At 49.6% G+C, this 16,229-nt stretch overlaps 1 protein-coding gene across 1 annotated transcript in view; it reads right to left on the bottom strand.

Annotated features, from left to right (window-relative positions):
- Positions 1–16,099, bottom strand: part of NUP160 (nucleoporin 160kDa) — a gene marked incomplete at its 5' end in the record, with an annotated part of 27,788 nt that extends 11,689 nt beyond the window's left edge. The window contains 18 exons of the mRNA XM_009701524.1: positions 97–256; positions 1,780–1,850; positions 2,172–2,305; positions 3,633–3,793; positions 3,876–4,012; positions 4,633–4,798; positions 6,399–6,498; positions 6,618–6,788; positions 7,688–7,771; positions 8,567–8,635; positions 9,097–9,181; positions 10,055–10,152; positions 10,377–10,454; positions 11,430–11,588; positions 12,342–12,456; positions 13,272–13,350; positions 13,591–13,813; positions 15,889–16,099. Coding sequence (XP_009699826.1) covers positions 97–256; positions 1,780–1,850; positions 2,172–2,305; positions 3,633–3,793; positions 3,876–4,012; positions 4,633–4,798; positions 6,399–6,498; positions 6,618–6,788; positions 7,688–7,771; positions 8,567–8,635; positions 9,097–9,181; positions 10,055–10,152; positions 10,377–10,454; positions 11,430–11,588; positions 12,342–12,456; positions 13,272–13,350; positions 13,591–13,813; positions 15,889–16,099 — 2,301 coding nt within the window. The remainder of the gene's footprint in view (positions 1–96; positions 257–1,779; positions 1,851–2,171; positions 2,306–3,632; positions 3,794–3,875; positions 4,013–4,632; positions 4,799–6,398; positions 6,499–6,617; positions 6,789–7,687; positions 7,772–8,566; positions 8,636–9,096; positions 9,182–10,054; positions 10,153–10,376; positions 10,455–11,429; positions 11,589–12,341; positions 12,457–13,271; positions 13,351–13,590; positions 13,814–15,888) is intronic.
- Positions 16,100–16,229: the final 130 nt, after the last annotated feature.

Below are 16,229 nucleotides of genomic sequence, written 5' to 3'. Positions count from 1 at the left end.
GTAGGCCCTCCGACACTGCCACGCTGTATAGAAACTCCCTCTGGTTACAGCCCAGCGAGAGCGAGCACCTCGCAGCGGATTTACAGCCAAGGATACAGAAGCGGCAGAAAGTCAGCCACTATTGCAGTAATGAGATGGGGCCAGTTCAAACTTGTTTCAGCCAAAGAGGTGTCTGGTTGCAAGAAGAGTCGAGATATGATGTGCTTTCTGGCCACTTCCTGAAAGAACAGCTCCACAATTGTTTGAGGGCCGGATACTAAAAATACAAGTTGAAGAAACACTGAGAAGAGGACTCACAGCAGACATTCCAGGCTTTCCACACCGTGCTGTGCCCATCAGTCCAAACATCACAGATTAAGTCAGAGCAAAACAATAAGCACGTTCAACACTCGAACTTGTTGGTTTTAGATTTCTCTTGCCGTCTGGTTAAATCAGAGGGAGTAGCAGGAGATCAAAGAGACACATACTGCAATGTTTATTAACCACAACTCAATTATAACATGGAAAAAAAAAAGGGCTATGCTCTCTCTCCAGTTGCGCTATTCGCAACCCAGCTGCAGCTTTCCAGCACGACCAAGTGTTTTGCGGGGCAGGGCTGAGGGAATGCTGATTTGGCTATCTGGCTCTGTTCAAATGCCTCCCTCCTCATTCCAGCACCCTAAGCAGTCCAGTCTCCCATTAGCTAACTGTTCTCAACGCCTCTCCCCAAGCTGCCACCTCCTTTCTATCTTCCCCACGTTTCACATATTTTTCCGGAAGCACAGCAGCCAAACAGGACTTTCCTCATAAGCAGGCCAAGAAATAACCCACGACGCTGGCACACACAAAGGATGTTTTCAATTTCGCTTTCAGGCACTGACATTTACGTCGGGGCAACTGCCTCCTGAACCGAGACTCTCATTCAGCGAGAGTTTGGACTCTGAAGATCGCAGTCTGCTTACAAAGACCACAAATGCCCCAGGCCCGTCAGCAAGCAGAGGAAATTCTTCCCCAGCTCACAGCCCTTCACACATGGCACTGCTGCATTTGTCACTCGTTTTCTCAGCTCACTCTGAAGTGTCTCAGCCTCGAAGGGCAGACTACTTAGAGCAGGCTCTTACCTGTGCATTTTCTCCCCTATGTCGCTCACCACCTCCTTCTGTAACCCCTTCAAGGGACGCATCCTCCTAATTAAGTTGCCTTATATTCTCCCCTATTAGGATTTCTCCCCTAAGACAGTAACCCAAAGCACAGGTCTTTGCAGCAAGACTTTTAAAACGTGAACAAATTATCAGCTGCAATTTCCCCCTTGAGCTACTGGCTGTAAGCAACACTCACATCTGAATTGCAAAGTGTTGGAAGCACAAGCATGTTCTGGGGAAGTATTTCTACACCCTCTTGCTTCCCTGAGCTACTGCTCCCGGTCACCGTGGGATAAAGGTTTGGGAGGAGGACAGAGCTGGTCTGACCCACGGCAGCCACTGTAACGTACAGGAGCAAGAGGTGAGCTTGGCTGATACCGCTGGGGTTAGAATTAATAACATTTGGCTGAGCGAGGCCTTCCCATTCTCCTCAGGCTGAGGATAAAGATCCACATCTCCCATCCAAGTCCAATGCTACAAGATACTTTGTTGTTGTTTTTTGGTCCACAGCATGACAAACATCTCCACATAAAGTGGGGTCATTCAACCCCGCACTCCATTAGCGCACTGCATGAAGCATTGCCCTCGGGTGGCTGAGACAGAGTGCAAGAGGTATAAATAACAGAAACCGAACGCTGAAGAACTGTGGACACCTTACCTAGTTTATGAGGTGTTAAAGCGGTGGTGTCTGCCAACTCCAACACAGATAGATGCTGCAGATTAGATTCCCTGGAGAAGAAAAAGCCATCAGTGAAGAGACAACAAAACACTTCCTGCTTTAATTGTGCTCATTGTTCAGCTCAAACGACTCCTACTGCTGAAAAAGGCAATCGCGCACAGAACAGCAAGACCTTAGATGGCAGAATTAGCACAAGGCAAAGAGTCAGCTCAAAACATGGAAGGAAAATAAAAACACCCTCCCTAGCACAACCTGACTCCTAGAGTGATACTCCCACAGCAACCACCAGCTTTTCATACCAGGAAGGGCATTTCAGGTGGATTTAGCAGGAACTTACAATCAAAGACAGAACGGGCATGGTAGAGACTTACAGCGTGTCGACCGGGACGTCCGACGCCAGGCACTGGCTTGCCCACCTGATCAGGTAGTAGGACAGCAGTAGGGGAGAGGTGCGGTGCAGCAGGTCCTGCTGAGACTGGAACAGCTGTCCCCCTCCCAAAACCATCTGCAAGCAAACCACAGAGGTTGGCACAGTGAGGCCAAGCCCAGAGCAACGGCAGGACAAGGGCAATCAGTGAGGTTTGTATCAGGCTCAGCTCTTCCCTCCTGTGAACACCAAGAGCCCGGCAGTTAACTCAACCCACCCAGGAGACCCGCAGGACTCTTGCACATGCCAGAATAACCCAGTCACAAATTACAGCGTTACGTTAGTCCAAGGGGTGAATTAACTATTCTGGTGGCCCAGACCCCGTGGGGAAAGTTTAACAAGCAAAGTTATGTGCACATCGAGCGCTTTTTTAGCCCGCAAACACCAGCACCTGCTGATGCCGGGGATACCAGCAAAAAGGTGCTTAGCGCTGCTGCAACAATGTCACTGAAAGTGAAATCATGGCTTTGCTGCAGAGCCCATCTCGGGGCCGGCCCTGCTGCCCAGGCATTGTGTCCCCATACGCTCCAGCCAAGAGCAGCAGGGCTAGGTGACACGGGAGAAAAAGCACTCCACGCTTGTGAAGGACACAAGCACGTCAAGGTGGCAAAGCAGCAGTTCCTCACCAACCAAGCAGCAGATCACATGTCTGGTGGTCTGAGAGAGCCTGGCACCTTGCAACGTGTCTTAATGCTACCAGGGCAACCTTATCCAGGAAGAGGATTTCTTTTCAACCAAGAAACTACTGTGGTAACGTTTCCAAGTAAATAATATTGGTTTAAAAAACGCTCCCCTTGTCTGGGAACTTGTTCCGAAGCCCTGCGTCCACCCAAATCATCAGCACCATCCCTCACGTGGCCACACGCCCAACAGGATGGGCCGGGCCCAGCCCACGATCACAAACACAGCTGCCATCACGGTGGTTGTTTGCACTGGCTGGAGCAGCCTCACAGAGGCTGAAACCACGAGCTCTGGGTAAACGCTGCTGCCGTGACGCAAAAGTGCTGCGTTGTCAGAGAACAAGGCTGCAATCGTGTGCGTGCTGGGCTGTGCAGTGGCACGGGAGGGATGGGGAGTAGATGGGAGAACTGCACGTGCTCAGACAGCGCCGTTTCAGACGGGAGGCTGGAAACGATGCCCTCCGCCCGCAAAGAGAGTTTTGCTTCCTGCTTCCTGGATGCTCAGTGTGGAAAGAGGGAGTTAGGGTGTGAGCGCAGCACTCCGCTGCCTTGCTTAGGATGACAAAAGCAGCCGGAGGAGAGAACAGGGCTTGCCCAAGCCTCAGGCTAGTTCAAACAGCCTCCAGTGTTTTGTGGGAAGAGACAGAGCTCACAGTCTGGGACCAACAGAACCCCAGATCCAAAAGTTCAAAGAGCACAGCAGCAGCTTGAAGGGCTGTACTCACAGGATCTCCAAGCCGCAGCAACAGCTGCTGGAGGATCAACAGGTCCCGACAGATCAGGAAACGGATCGTGGCAATCTTACATACCCCCCAGCAAACCACGCTGACAGCGGTACCGCTACCATACAGCTGGGTGAGGTTCATGCGCATATTTAGATGATGAGCTGAAAGATAAAATCACCGAGATAAGGGGAGGAACTAGACAGACAAGAACACTTGCTGAGCCACCGCCTTCCCAGCCCAAACGCGCTGCAGTAGAGCTTCCACCTCTTTCCATGTCAGCGTCCGTCTCGTAGTCCATTTCTCGGATGAGCACCCCGATGGCATGGATGGGGTTTCTGATCTCCTGCAATTTGCTGTGTATATCCTCCATCACATTTTCCCTGCAAAGTGAAAAAGACAATAATAATCATCAGCAACATGAGATTTAAACTCAAGAGGGCTCCCTTTCCTCCCTTACTGATCCTGGAAGGGAGTCTATCTGATCAGCCTGGACATTCTTGATGGGGATCCTCTTCTGGCTTGGAGTTTTATTACAGCGCCTGCAGAGACCAGTCTATTTATTCCACTCCCCCAGGGTACTAGGAAATAACAGTCAGATAGCTGGCATTCCACCGAGGAATGACTTCAGGAGGTTAGCACAGTAACCACATGGCTTGACCAACGCTCTGACCTCTATCTAGTGTCTGCAGGCACTTGCTTTCCACCCTGCAGTGATCAACAAACAGGAACTTATTCCTCTTCTGCTCTCTATCTCACCTGAGAATCGCCAACATTTCTCTTCTGGAGGGCCCCAAGCAATGGCAAGGGGGTTCTGGACAGAAAACCCTGCTAACGTCACCAATACCCAAGCTCCCCATCTCTGAGGGGACCCGGAAAAATCTCCTGAAGCACAGGGAAAGCCCACACATCTAAAGTGCGCTTTGATGCCAACAGAGGACGGTTCAAGGCAACCCTTGCTCAGCCTCCCTGCAGAGGAATTTCTGCAAAAACTTCTCCTTACGTGTCATTAGCTATCAAGTCCTCCAGGATCTGCTCTGCAGCCTTTTCTGGAGGCTGGAGGCGGGAGCAAGCCATTTCCATTATGAATGCCATTTCCATGGAAATTGATTCTCCGATCAGTCGAAGGCACTGGACAAGACAGACAACATCACGAGACATCTCCAAATCTGTAATGAAAGAATCTAACTGTATATTTACAAGGGATTTCAAAGCGAAGGTGGGAGGACCGTTCAAAAACCAGTTAGTTCAGCTCCTATCAGCAAACTACTAGCAGCAGACTGGTTTCCATCCCGCTTGCCAAACTGACCCTGCCCTGCTAACTACGAGCCCAAATTAAAATTTAGGAGTCAACAAGGGAAAGATTTGGGCTTTATTATTTGGAAAGTAAAAAATACTGATGCAACAATAAAACAATGAAATTCCCTCCAAGGGATTTTCTCCAGCCACAGGTTGAAAGGAAACAATTAGCACAGTGTAAGAGCAAAAAAAAAAAGCCAAGCAGAACACACTCTCGTTACAGCAGCTATCCATTTGCAGCACCACCCCTCACAGCTGAGAGAGGGTTTTCACATTCTTAGAAGTGATCTGAAAATTCAGTACCAAGGGTTTAAATCACTGCTTTGCAATGCAATCCTTTCTGTATGCATTTTTAAAAGTAAATCACATTTTTTGAGAAGTTTGAAACAGACAGGGCAGGAAGTGCTAGCCTCCCAAACCCAGCCCAGGCCTCCAGCTTCCCTTCCCTCAGATCCAGAAATAGCTCAACCAAATGGATGACAATTCGTCTTTATAAAAATATAAAAATCACTCGAGCATGAAAGTGGAGCTTAGGTAACATTTTCCATTGCCTTTTTCTTGTGAAACGTCATTCCATGGCCAGCAAAGCATAGAGGGCACTGTGGCGACAGTCCTAATGGCAGGTCTTGCACACTCTGGCATTTACTTCCCGGAGACAAGAAACGGCACGGTCCCTTCTCCACAGCTTACATGAAAACATTTATACAAAAACATTGTGCTAAAAACTAAGTTTGCAGAACTGGGCAGTTGAGCCCAGCATACCAGGGTGCTTAGAGGATCACAAGTTTCCTTCTCGTCTCTGATCTTTGAAAGGAGTTTACTCCATCAGCAAGACACAGAGATCGGGGAATTTTACAAAAGAGCACCGCTTGCACTGACTCAGAGTAGGTCTTCTGGCTCTCGGTGGGGATGGCAAAGCTAAGCAAGCACCCAGCTGAGATAATGTTAAGCAGGGTTCATATGGGGCGGTCACCCACATGATCAGAAACACAAGCTGCTGCATCCCGCTCTCTCCTCAAGACTGGGGACCTGCCAGCACACTATCGAGCTCCAACCTGGCACATCTGTCCCACAGAGAGCAGACACGGAGGGGGCAGCGGTTCACCGCAGCCTACACAGATAGCTTGTAAAGCTCAAGGGCAAAGGATCCACCAAGGCAGGTCCTGGCCACTGAGCAACAAGCAGCCTGTAATCTAAGATTCTTCCCTTTTAAGTTGTCTGAAATGAGTCATGGTAGATTTGCAGCCTTGACACCATTTTCTAATTCCCGGTGTGAGCACGATGGCAGGTTTCACAAAATAAAACTCCCTACGAATGCCAAAATAAGAAAACTGTCTCCGTGTAGACAACTCCGGAGTCAGCAGCACTTCAGACCTCTATGGAAACTCTCGTATCCCTTGGCCTAGGCCTTCCCTGCCGTGCAGCATTTCAGCCTCCAACAATGAAAAAGCTCCACATCTCCTCACTTACCATCAAAGACGGTAGCGTCGTCCTCAGTCAGGAGGTGCTCGTTAGAGAGGAGATAGAGGTGGTCCACCAAGGAGCAGGGCACGAGGAAAGACAGGGAGCCCTAGAAAGGGGAAGAGAAAGCCTTTCATTGAGCTCCCCAAATCCATACCTCAGTCAGAAGAGATCCTCCCTGCTTCAGTAGGCCACAGTGGTCAAAAAGCCACCGCCGCTCAGCCTCACCTTCTTCAGCAGGCACACCATGTTGGTGTAGGGATTCAAGTGCAGGGCCAGGGGCCGTGAGAGGGCTTCTTGGTACTGAAGGCAGCAGGCATAGAACTTGGACCAGAACTCCACCTGCAGCTGCCAAAACTCCTCCAGTGAGCACTCATATTCTGTCACGCTGCCCTGGAACTAGCAGGACCAAAACAAGACTTCAGATGAATACAGGCAGCGAACCAGAGAGAAAAATTGTAGCAGTCAGACTGCTGTCTCATCTCTCATGACCACATCACACTTTTACACTGTTAAGGTTGATAAACACCGGTTATAGTTCTCTTCCCCACCACCTTCCTGTCAAAATCAAAGTTTTTTCCTATAGCAGTGAATCACACAGCAAACAGCAAGAGGAACAAAGCCCACAAAAACCATTTCTATATAACCTTAGATAAAGAAGCACTAACGGTATAAAGAAAAAGGGCAGCACTGCTGATCTCTAAAAACATCATGCATGACAATTGCTACAGAGGACAGAAACCCACCTTTTTTTGGTGAACTTTCTAACAATAGTCTAAGCAGCCTCCAGGATGAACTGCAGCTGGAAGGACTGCTAGCTTAGAGAATCAGGCACATTAGAGTAAAATCTGGAGAAGCAGCATAAAATGCGGGAAATTCAGCCCCAAAAGGACAGTCAGTTGATCTTTCAGAGAGACCCCCAAGCAGATTATCTTCTGGCATCCAAAATGATGAGCAACAGCTCTGTGTGGTGGTGGCCAGCACCCATGCGCAGGGAGCTGAGAATGGGCGCCACATGAAGAGTGACCAGCAAAGTGCATCCAGGGAGCAGAGACAGCAGAACACCGAGAAAGAAGAAAGGACTCCAAAATAGAAGAGGGAATAGAAAAGCCAGGCAGGAAGGATGAGGATCTGTACTTTTTAAAAAAAAGTCACATCACTCCTTTGGAGAGACAAAGGACAAAATGAGGTCTGGGGTCACTCTGCACCTCCTTTCACTTCACCAATCCATCACAATACCACATATAACAGATGTAAGAACAAAACAACATGGGGAAAAAGAAAAAAAATAACCTCACCTCGCTTTCCACAGCTAAGGTAACCTCTTTTTTTAACTCATCCCACGTCAGATCCATGTGTCTCTCAGTTCCTTGAGAAAAGATCTGAAAAGCAGCGCAGTAAGCTTTTACTTTAAAGCAGGAGAGCTGTCTCCCCGAGGTTCAAGCAGCATTGAGTAATGTAAAGCAAACATGAGAGCATCAGCCAGCACTTCACGGGATGGAAGTATCAAAAAACATGGCTGGCTGCTAAATGTGGGGTACACAGACCTACAGCCAGCGTCACGCCTCCTGTGGAAATGGAGAAAGCCTCCTGGCAGGCTGTGCACTGGGATGTAAGGAAAGAAGTGCTGCACACCTTCACAGCAGCTCTCTCTTGTACCTTGCTCAAAGTTCTCCATAAGGTCACAGCACAAAGAATCGAAAGGGTCAGAGCAGCGGAAGTACGGCTTTTCTGTTTTTCCTGAAAAGGCACCGTGTGTTGCCTTGCTCTGCCCTTAACAGAGACAGAGGAGCCTCTAGTCTTCTGACCTAGAGGAGCCGGAACTGAGTAGATAATATTCTGAGAAACAGCACTACAGTGGGGTGAGAATCTCCGTTCACCTGCCTAAAGCAGCAGGCAATGAAAAGCAAGCTCAGCAACCTGCTGTGCTATCTAAGGAGGGGAACAAAAAAATAAAAATCTTCTGGAAACCAAGTTCTGCCTCCCACCGTTGGCACACACCGGCTGAAGTATGGCACAACAGTCGCTAATTTGGTTCAGTGACTACTGACAGGTCTACAAACAATCAAATGCAAACTGACACCTGCCAAGGGCTCCAAGGAATCCTGTTGCCCCACATCTAAAGGGCCAGGAAGGAGAAGGTGAACAGAGAGCGCACCAAATGCCCCCTCACTAACCTGCAAAGCCTTCTGGATAGCTGCATTTGCGAACCGGCCAGGCATGAAGAGATACTCCAGGTAGGTTTCCTGCAAAGAGAAAAAGATTGCAATCCAAGGAAACACAAGTGTCAGACGGAGAGCATTTAAGATACCGCTTCTGGTCTTTCCTCCCATTCTCAAACTCATCCCCTGGATCTGTATTTCTTTCCAGCTTCAGCTCACGCCCACACCCTGCTCCAACCTCTCCCCTTCCAACCCCTTAGCAGTTCCCGTGATCGAACACTGCTTCCCGCACACTCCAGGCCTTGGTTATTCACACATCTTGTCTCAAGGCTCTCTCTTGACTGACTTGAAATTCTCCTCATCCCTCAACTTCTGGTTTCATAACCATGCCTAGCACTTTAATGCTGTGGTAACAGAGGCTAAGGCTTGTCCCCTGTAATTTGGAGTAATTTTAAGACTGTATCAATCTAATTTGTACACTTGAACTGTCTTAACGTTCTCCTGGGCAGAGAGGCTTCATTATTGCTATTTTATAGTCGGCTCACCCTGGGGTCCTGATCCTGTCGAACTGTCACTTCATCTTCAGGCAGTGGCTGCACAAAGACCTGGTTCCACTGGCCTGCCACATTTCTGGAAAAAAAAAAAACAAACAACAAAACCAGAACCAGCTTTGCATTGCAGCGCTCCAAAACAGCGTGCCCCAGAGCAGCCACCTGAACCAAACCTGTCCCTTTCACCAGCGATCACAATCACAGACTTCACAGCAACCACGGCCCTTTGGATCTGGTAACCGGAGCTTTGACTACTGACAAGTGACAGATTTAGCCAGGAGAGCTTAACGGTGGCGTCCCCAGCCGTAAGCTAACAGAACAGGTTGGATTCCTTCATTTATATCAACATTCTCCCCATCACACGTGCTCACCAAGCGACTCTCTCAGACTGATCAGCAGATTCTTCTGCCTAAACTTGCATACTCACAGCATTTTTTCACCCACTATTTAACTCCCTGGTCTGGTTGTGCACCAAGCTTGCTCTCTCAGCTTTATAAAGATAGGGATGATTCTTTCACATCACTGGTCTCCTCAAAACATGATCTTTCTCGGAAGAGACCAGCCGGTTATGTTTTGAAGGAGCTTTTGGTGAAGTACAGCCCTCCCTCCGACACTCTCACAGCAGACTCCACTTCCAGCAAGCCTGCCGCCTGGCTTTTTACATTTTTCACATTCCTGCAGCTGAGCTGCAGCTTTATTGTAAAGCAGAACCAAAAAAGAAAAAAAAATAACCCATGTAATATGCACTGCAGGAAGACACAGTTGTGCACATGACACAAACGGCACACTAGGAAGAACGAGGTATCGCTGCATCTCCACACACTTCAGTCGGCAAAGCAGGAGAGAACAGTCGAGGAGCTGGATCAGTGCTTTTAACAAGCAACACTTGGAGCTGCTCCTGTGGTTAGCCCTGTGAGGCTATCAACACCAGCCATTCAGCACGGAAACTCACTGCTCAAAGTTGATGTATTTCACAACAGTTTGGTTCTCTTCGTTGTGCCACAGCGCCCAGATCTCAGCCGAGGTTAAGGCAAAATCAATGAGAGTCTCCTAGGAGAGAGTACGCACATTTACTTTCCTATCACAAATTCAAGCACAGCAGAGAGATGTGCGTACTTAACACCAGCAGAACATTCCCTCGTATCATTTAACCAAGCTTTGGGAAGAGTTCTTTATTCATACTCAAATCCCCAAGTTGAGGCCTCTGACCTCTCAGTAAGCAACCCTCCCTCTTGCCTCGGTGCCTTCCAGGGCAGCCGGGCCCCAGCACCCACCTGCGAGGAGAACAGGGAGGATATGTGGTCGAGGCTGTAGCGGTTACTCTCGGTGCTCACCAGCTGGAAGACACAGAACTACAAACACACCTCGTAAGTCATTTGCTAACGGACAGCTAAGCCAACAACCAGCACGTCACGGGGAAGCTCATCTCTCCGGTCCCTCTCCTTGCCTGATGCTACAGTCAACAGACCCCTAAGGGCTGAGGGCAGGAGGGCTGAGCTGAGCACACCACGCTCAGCCAGCCACGGACCCTGCCAAGCTCACCCTCTGTGCCACGTGCTGACACCGCTGGTTTCACCCTTCTCGGCAAGGACACTCATCTCTGCCTGAACCTGAAGGATTTCTAGCTGTCTTTTGAAAGACTAAACCAGAAAAACGGTAACACCAGCACCGCTGGGCACTGCTAGCCCACGATGTGGGCAAGTAAAGAGACTAAGGTGGACAAGCTCTGAATCCTCAGGCCACTTGCTGCAAACCAAGATCTGCGTGTCCTTACCAGAGCAAGCAGAGCACTAACGGGTCAGAAGTCACGATACGCACTTCTACTCCATATTTGAATTCCCTGGTGAATGGAAAGGGTAAGCTGTCCAACAGATGAGACTACTCTGTGCCATCCTTCCTGTCCTGCTAAATTTATTATTCACTGCAAGAAGCAGAAGTTCTACAGAAGTCAACGTTTGGCAAGGCAGTGATGCGTCCGCAGGCTCCCAGGAGCCTGACATAAACACCCTATCAGTATTTCCATGCTTTTAGCTCCTTTTGGACCCTTCCTTTTCCCACGGCACATGTGTGCTTTTGGGATCCTACTGGAACAGGAGGTGAACAAGTGAATTAGCACTCACAGATCAGCTTAGTCACACAGGGAATTCCACTCCCAGGGTGCAGGCACGTGCATCCTGCAGTGTTTTGAGAGCAAAAATGTTTATTCAGAAAGTACTGCTCTCTACAGAGGGTCAGACGTGAAACTTTTCCCTATTTCTTGCCTTACAGACCCAAGTCCAAGGAGGAACGATAAATTTTCCGTGCGAGGAAGCCCTGTCACGCCATACCTGCCCTTGCTTGGGTGCATGCATGTACACGCCGAGGTAAAGCCCCAGGGACTGGGAGAAGGCCAGTCGCAGTCGGTGCCCAGTCCCAGCTGCGAGCCGCAGGTCCCTGCTGACCGGCATGAACTCCAGCAGATCTGCAACCATCAGGCACATTTGATCCTACACAAAATAAAGGTATCAGGAAAGTAGCATAGGAAAGATTCGGGACTGAGAATCTGCCCTTCTCCCTCATCCTTGCCCTTCTGGCCAAAGTCCGCCCTGATCTTCCCCTACAGAATGCAAGTAAAGCATCCGTACATGTGCCTGAACGACTGTTTAGCTTTATCCATCTCACCTGTGCCCTCTTCCACTGAGCACACGGGCTTTCAGAGCCCAGGCACGTACAATAAAACTTCCCCTCCCTCCTGTAACGCACGCACACATTCCAGTGCAGATGAGCCGTGAAAGCAGTTGTGCTGGTTGATTAGCTTTGGCACTGATATTTGGAGCAAGTGGCATGCAGTGAGCAGAGGCTTTTATTAACTTTTTGTTGACAAGGAGCCATGATACAAAGATGCTCCTATTACCACTAAAGCAGTAGAAAATCCATTTGGTGTGTCTCCTCGGCCCTTGAAGTGCTCCTGCCCGCCCTCCTGAACACTCCAGCATGTTTGTAAAAACCTGATACTGCCTCTTACCCTACGCACAAAGCTTTGCTGCAGAGAAAACCCATCCGCTTTCCAAATGCGGCTACAAACACACGCCATGACAGATCTCACAAATTGCCCTGAATCCCAGCGTGTAGAAGTTGCAGTGACAATTTAACGGCAGATCAAATGTACGTCAGCCACTTAGTCTTCACTCCTCAAGCCTCAGACTGTTGCCCGAACGGTGATGGAAGATGCTGCTCCCCCAAATCCAGGCCTCGCTCACCTTATAGGACCACATCCGAAGTTTATGGTCCTGGCAGAGAGCGAAGAGAAAGGCATCGTGATCTAGGCAGTGAACAGAGAGGCTGATAGGCAGGTCCGATGGGCCACCGTCACCTCTGAAAATACAGTTTATTTCAACAGCTTGAAAGAAAATGAAGACTAGCACATAGATCCAAGGCACAGGGTTTCTATCACACTGTGTTTAAAACCAAATAAATCGGTGGTGTGAGACCAGGAGGAGAGAGAAGTGTTTCAGGACTGTGTGGGTCAGCATCCAAGGTGCAGAAGAGCCCACTACACTAGTAACGCCCGGTTCTTCACCTGCTTTGGCAAAGCCGAAGCACATCCCCGGCTTCCCCAGCCCCAGCCTAGTGCTTGCCAAACGCGGGCAAAGGATCTGACCAGCCCCAAGCAACGCACCGCTGATGGCCAGCGTCATTCAGGGCGTCGGGGGACTCGCTCCCATTTCCAAGTAACAGGGCCTAGAATATGGTCGTGCGCTCTAAGATACCGTAACGATTACAGTTCAACACCGAGCCTAGTCTGCACACGGAGTGTCCGTGTCATCCACACATAACCTCTGCCGGTCAGGAACAAGCCTGACATTTCAGAACAAGGGCAAGAACATGCAACTGTTGTAATCCTTAATCTGCACTGGCTGCGAGCCATATCCTGCGCAAATCCTCGGAGACCAATTACTCGCTATAACATAGTTGTAGACACGGACACACAGAATCAGCAGGACCCCATTAAGATGAGCTAATCCAGCGTTCAAGACCCAACTTCCATACTGTGATAGGTCCTGTGGCCCAGTTAACTCTTCTGGTGGAGTTTTTATAGATGCTGACTTGCCTGTCTTTGACTTCAGCTAGAAACTCTAGGTGAGGGAATTGACAAAATTAGTTCCACTTATTTGTCACCAGACACTAACCTGATGGCAGTTGGCATCCAACCGGTAAGGAAGCGCTGCATCACTGAGCTCTGTTTCAATTCCACAATCGAAACTGCTCCTTTCAAAATAAAAGCAATATTACAAAATATAGTCATTAACAAAACATTCACTGCCACCAGCAAGGGGCTTCACAGGCATGATGTAGAAAAGGTTTTCGATGTATGTGTGTGGAGTAAATATGTAAGACACAAGCCAAAAATCAAAACCAAGTGAAGATCAAAGGTAGGAGAGGGGATACTACACCGAGCGGTGTTTCGCAGAGGCAGATGCAAGGAGGCAGCCTCTTCCTGCTTCTTACCGGGCGCATCATGAGGAGGCAGCTTAAGGATGAAGATCCCTCCCGAAGCCGAGGGCAGAGCGAAGAGAGCCTCCCCCTCGCTGCTAAGCCATGCCGCTGAGGCGACAGAATTAGACGCCAGGCCTGGCACACTGGGAATCACGTAGTAATTCGAAGGATCTCTGAAGTTGATTTTGCCGATATCTGTAAACACGGACTGTATTTGGCTCTCTGTTATCAGTTCCTGGAGGAGGGAAATGGCAGAGAGTACAAATCCTGAGCACACATACACAAGGCACAGAAAACAAAAACCACCAGGCACCTGCGGAATGGCAAATGCAACGCTGCTACTTGATAAAAAGGATTTTTCTGGTAAGGACTCTCATCAGTATCACTCCTGTTTCCCTTACAGTTAACCCATGACCACTGCTCTTTATGAGCCGATATGAAAGGGATTTCAAAACCTGTAATTTTCTAGCAGAACGCTCACTCTTACCCTCATACACTGTGACACCCTCAAGGGAGTCCCACAGTCCATCAGCTGCTTCAAGACAGCTCACAGCAAAATGCTGGTAACAAGTCCTGTGAAGAGCAGCTCTGCAACAGCACAGTGTCATCCCTTGGGAAAGCTGTCTGGAACTCTAAAAGCAAGCGATAAGCTCTCCAAGAGCAGAAAGGGACCTGACAAGACACACCAGAAGCAGACATGACACAAAAAGTCACAGCAAACGGATAAATGCAATGTAAATTTCGCATAAGATCCATCTTCCACATGAAATAAAAAGACTTGACACTTTGCTGCGTACAGAAGGCAAGTTACAGAGCCAGGCCTCCCTTTGAAGGTCCCTACCTAAGGGTACTCTGTCCCCATTGTTACAAGGTCGGGCCCCAGGACCACCGGCAGAGCCACCTCCAACCTCTGAGCCTCATTTCAGGTTACGTCATCAATGTTCATCAAAAACGGAGCCCTGTTCACAAATCTGAAACACCCTCAGCTTTGGGGCAAACGCTACAAGCCCGATGCCTATGGCCTCTGCCTCCACTGCATGTGGTCTGAGTACGCTCAGTTCCAAACAAAGTGAGAGATTTCCAGTCTGCTTTTCCTACCTGACTCTTTTCCCCAGCAGTTTTCACTTTCACATGGAGAAATACCCTGCACTGATAAGCACACCTGATGAGCAATCGTCACCTGCCCCAATTCCCTCCCTTCTGTGCCACAGCACAGGGACTGTTCCCTCTTGTCCCAGCTGTGTCCCCTCCCAGCCTCCTGCCCACCACAGCCAGCTCGTTTTCGGGGGGTAGACTGGAAAACAGAGAAGCCCCTGATGCTGCGCACCCACTGCTCAGCGACAGATCAAGCAGGGGTGTGCCCCCAACTCTGGTCACAAATCCACCATACAGCACCACGTGAGGTGCTGCGAAGAAAACCAACTTCATCCCAGCCAAAACCAGTATACGGTCTGCTTGGCAGGGAAAAAAATCCAGCCCAACTGGAAGGGGCTCAGGAAAAGCTGAGCCTCATACCCATCAGCAGCTCATATCCAGTGTTTCTACAGCTAGCCCAAGTCACACAGCCGCAACGGTGCTGAGAGTGTTCACGTGAAGCCCCGCAATGGGGTGGTGCTGGGGGTGAATCCTGCTGGGGAGCGAAGCAGCACACAGCCACATGCTCATTCTGCCCCCCCAAAGTGTGATAAGAGAAAAGGAAGAATAACAGCAAGAAAACTTGGGGATCAACATAAAAAAAAAAAAAATTGCTTAGTAACTGGAGGACAAGCAGAAGAAGAGAGAAGAAAACAAAACAAGGGACACAGAGGGTGCACAGACTGACACAAAGCCAGCTCCTGAGCAAAATATGGCTAACACTCCCCCAAAATCTCTTTTCCCTCTTATTGCTGAGCATGACATTATACGGAAAGGACCGTTCCTTTGGTTAGTTCATGTCATCTACCCGGTTGTGCCCCCTCCCAAACCATCAGACACTCTCAAATCTATTTGTGTGGCAGGCAGAGCGAGAAACAGAGGAGACCTTGAAGAAGCAAACACTTCTCATCACAAGCTAAAACATTAGCGCGTTATCAACGCTGTTTCGGTCACAAATCCAAAACACGGCACCACGCTATCTACTTTGATGAAAATTAACTCTGTCATGGCCAAAAGCAGTACAGGTGGGAAACAGCACTTTGTACCCACGGTGAGAAGCACACCAAGGTTTTTACTCTTTTGCAATGCCCTTAGCAGCTTTGCTGAGGGTTCCTGATGGCCAGGACCGAGGCGGACGGCTGACACAGGCATGGAGCAGGCCACCCCGGTACTCACGCTGCGGTACAGGCGGGTAGGATGCGGCAGGAGCAAGCGGTGCACTGTCTGCCCGGTAATCAGTAAGACAACCAAGTGGCTCTGCACTTCGCAGAGGTGTACGCCACCCGGTAGAAAGGGGCAGCCTTGGATGCGAAGGCGTACGGCATTGTTGAGCAGGTTGACATCCAGAGATTCCTCCACCAGCTCCACCGTGTCTCCCGATGTCGTCCTGAGGGAAGAGACCGGGGGAGGTGTGAGGACGGCGGGTACAGGCGGGGGGGAGAGGTGAGCACATGCAATGGGGACCCAACCGGGCCCGGGGGCAGGCCCAGACGCGGGGAGGGGGCCGGGGGCAGACC

This window comes from Cariama cristata, unplaced genomic scaffold, assembly GCF_000690535.1.
Source record: "Cariama cristata isolate BGI_N322 unplaced genomic scaffold, ASM69053v1 scaffold4326, whole genome shotgun sequence".
Taxonomy (NCBI): Eukaryota; Metazoa; Chordata; class Aves; order Cariamiformes; family Cariamidae; genus Cariama; species Cariama cristata.
The sequence above is the reverse complement of the archived record's forward strand: the minus strand, read 5'-3'. Positions and strand labels throughout refer to the sequence as shown.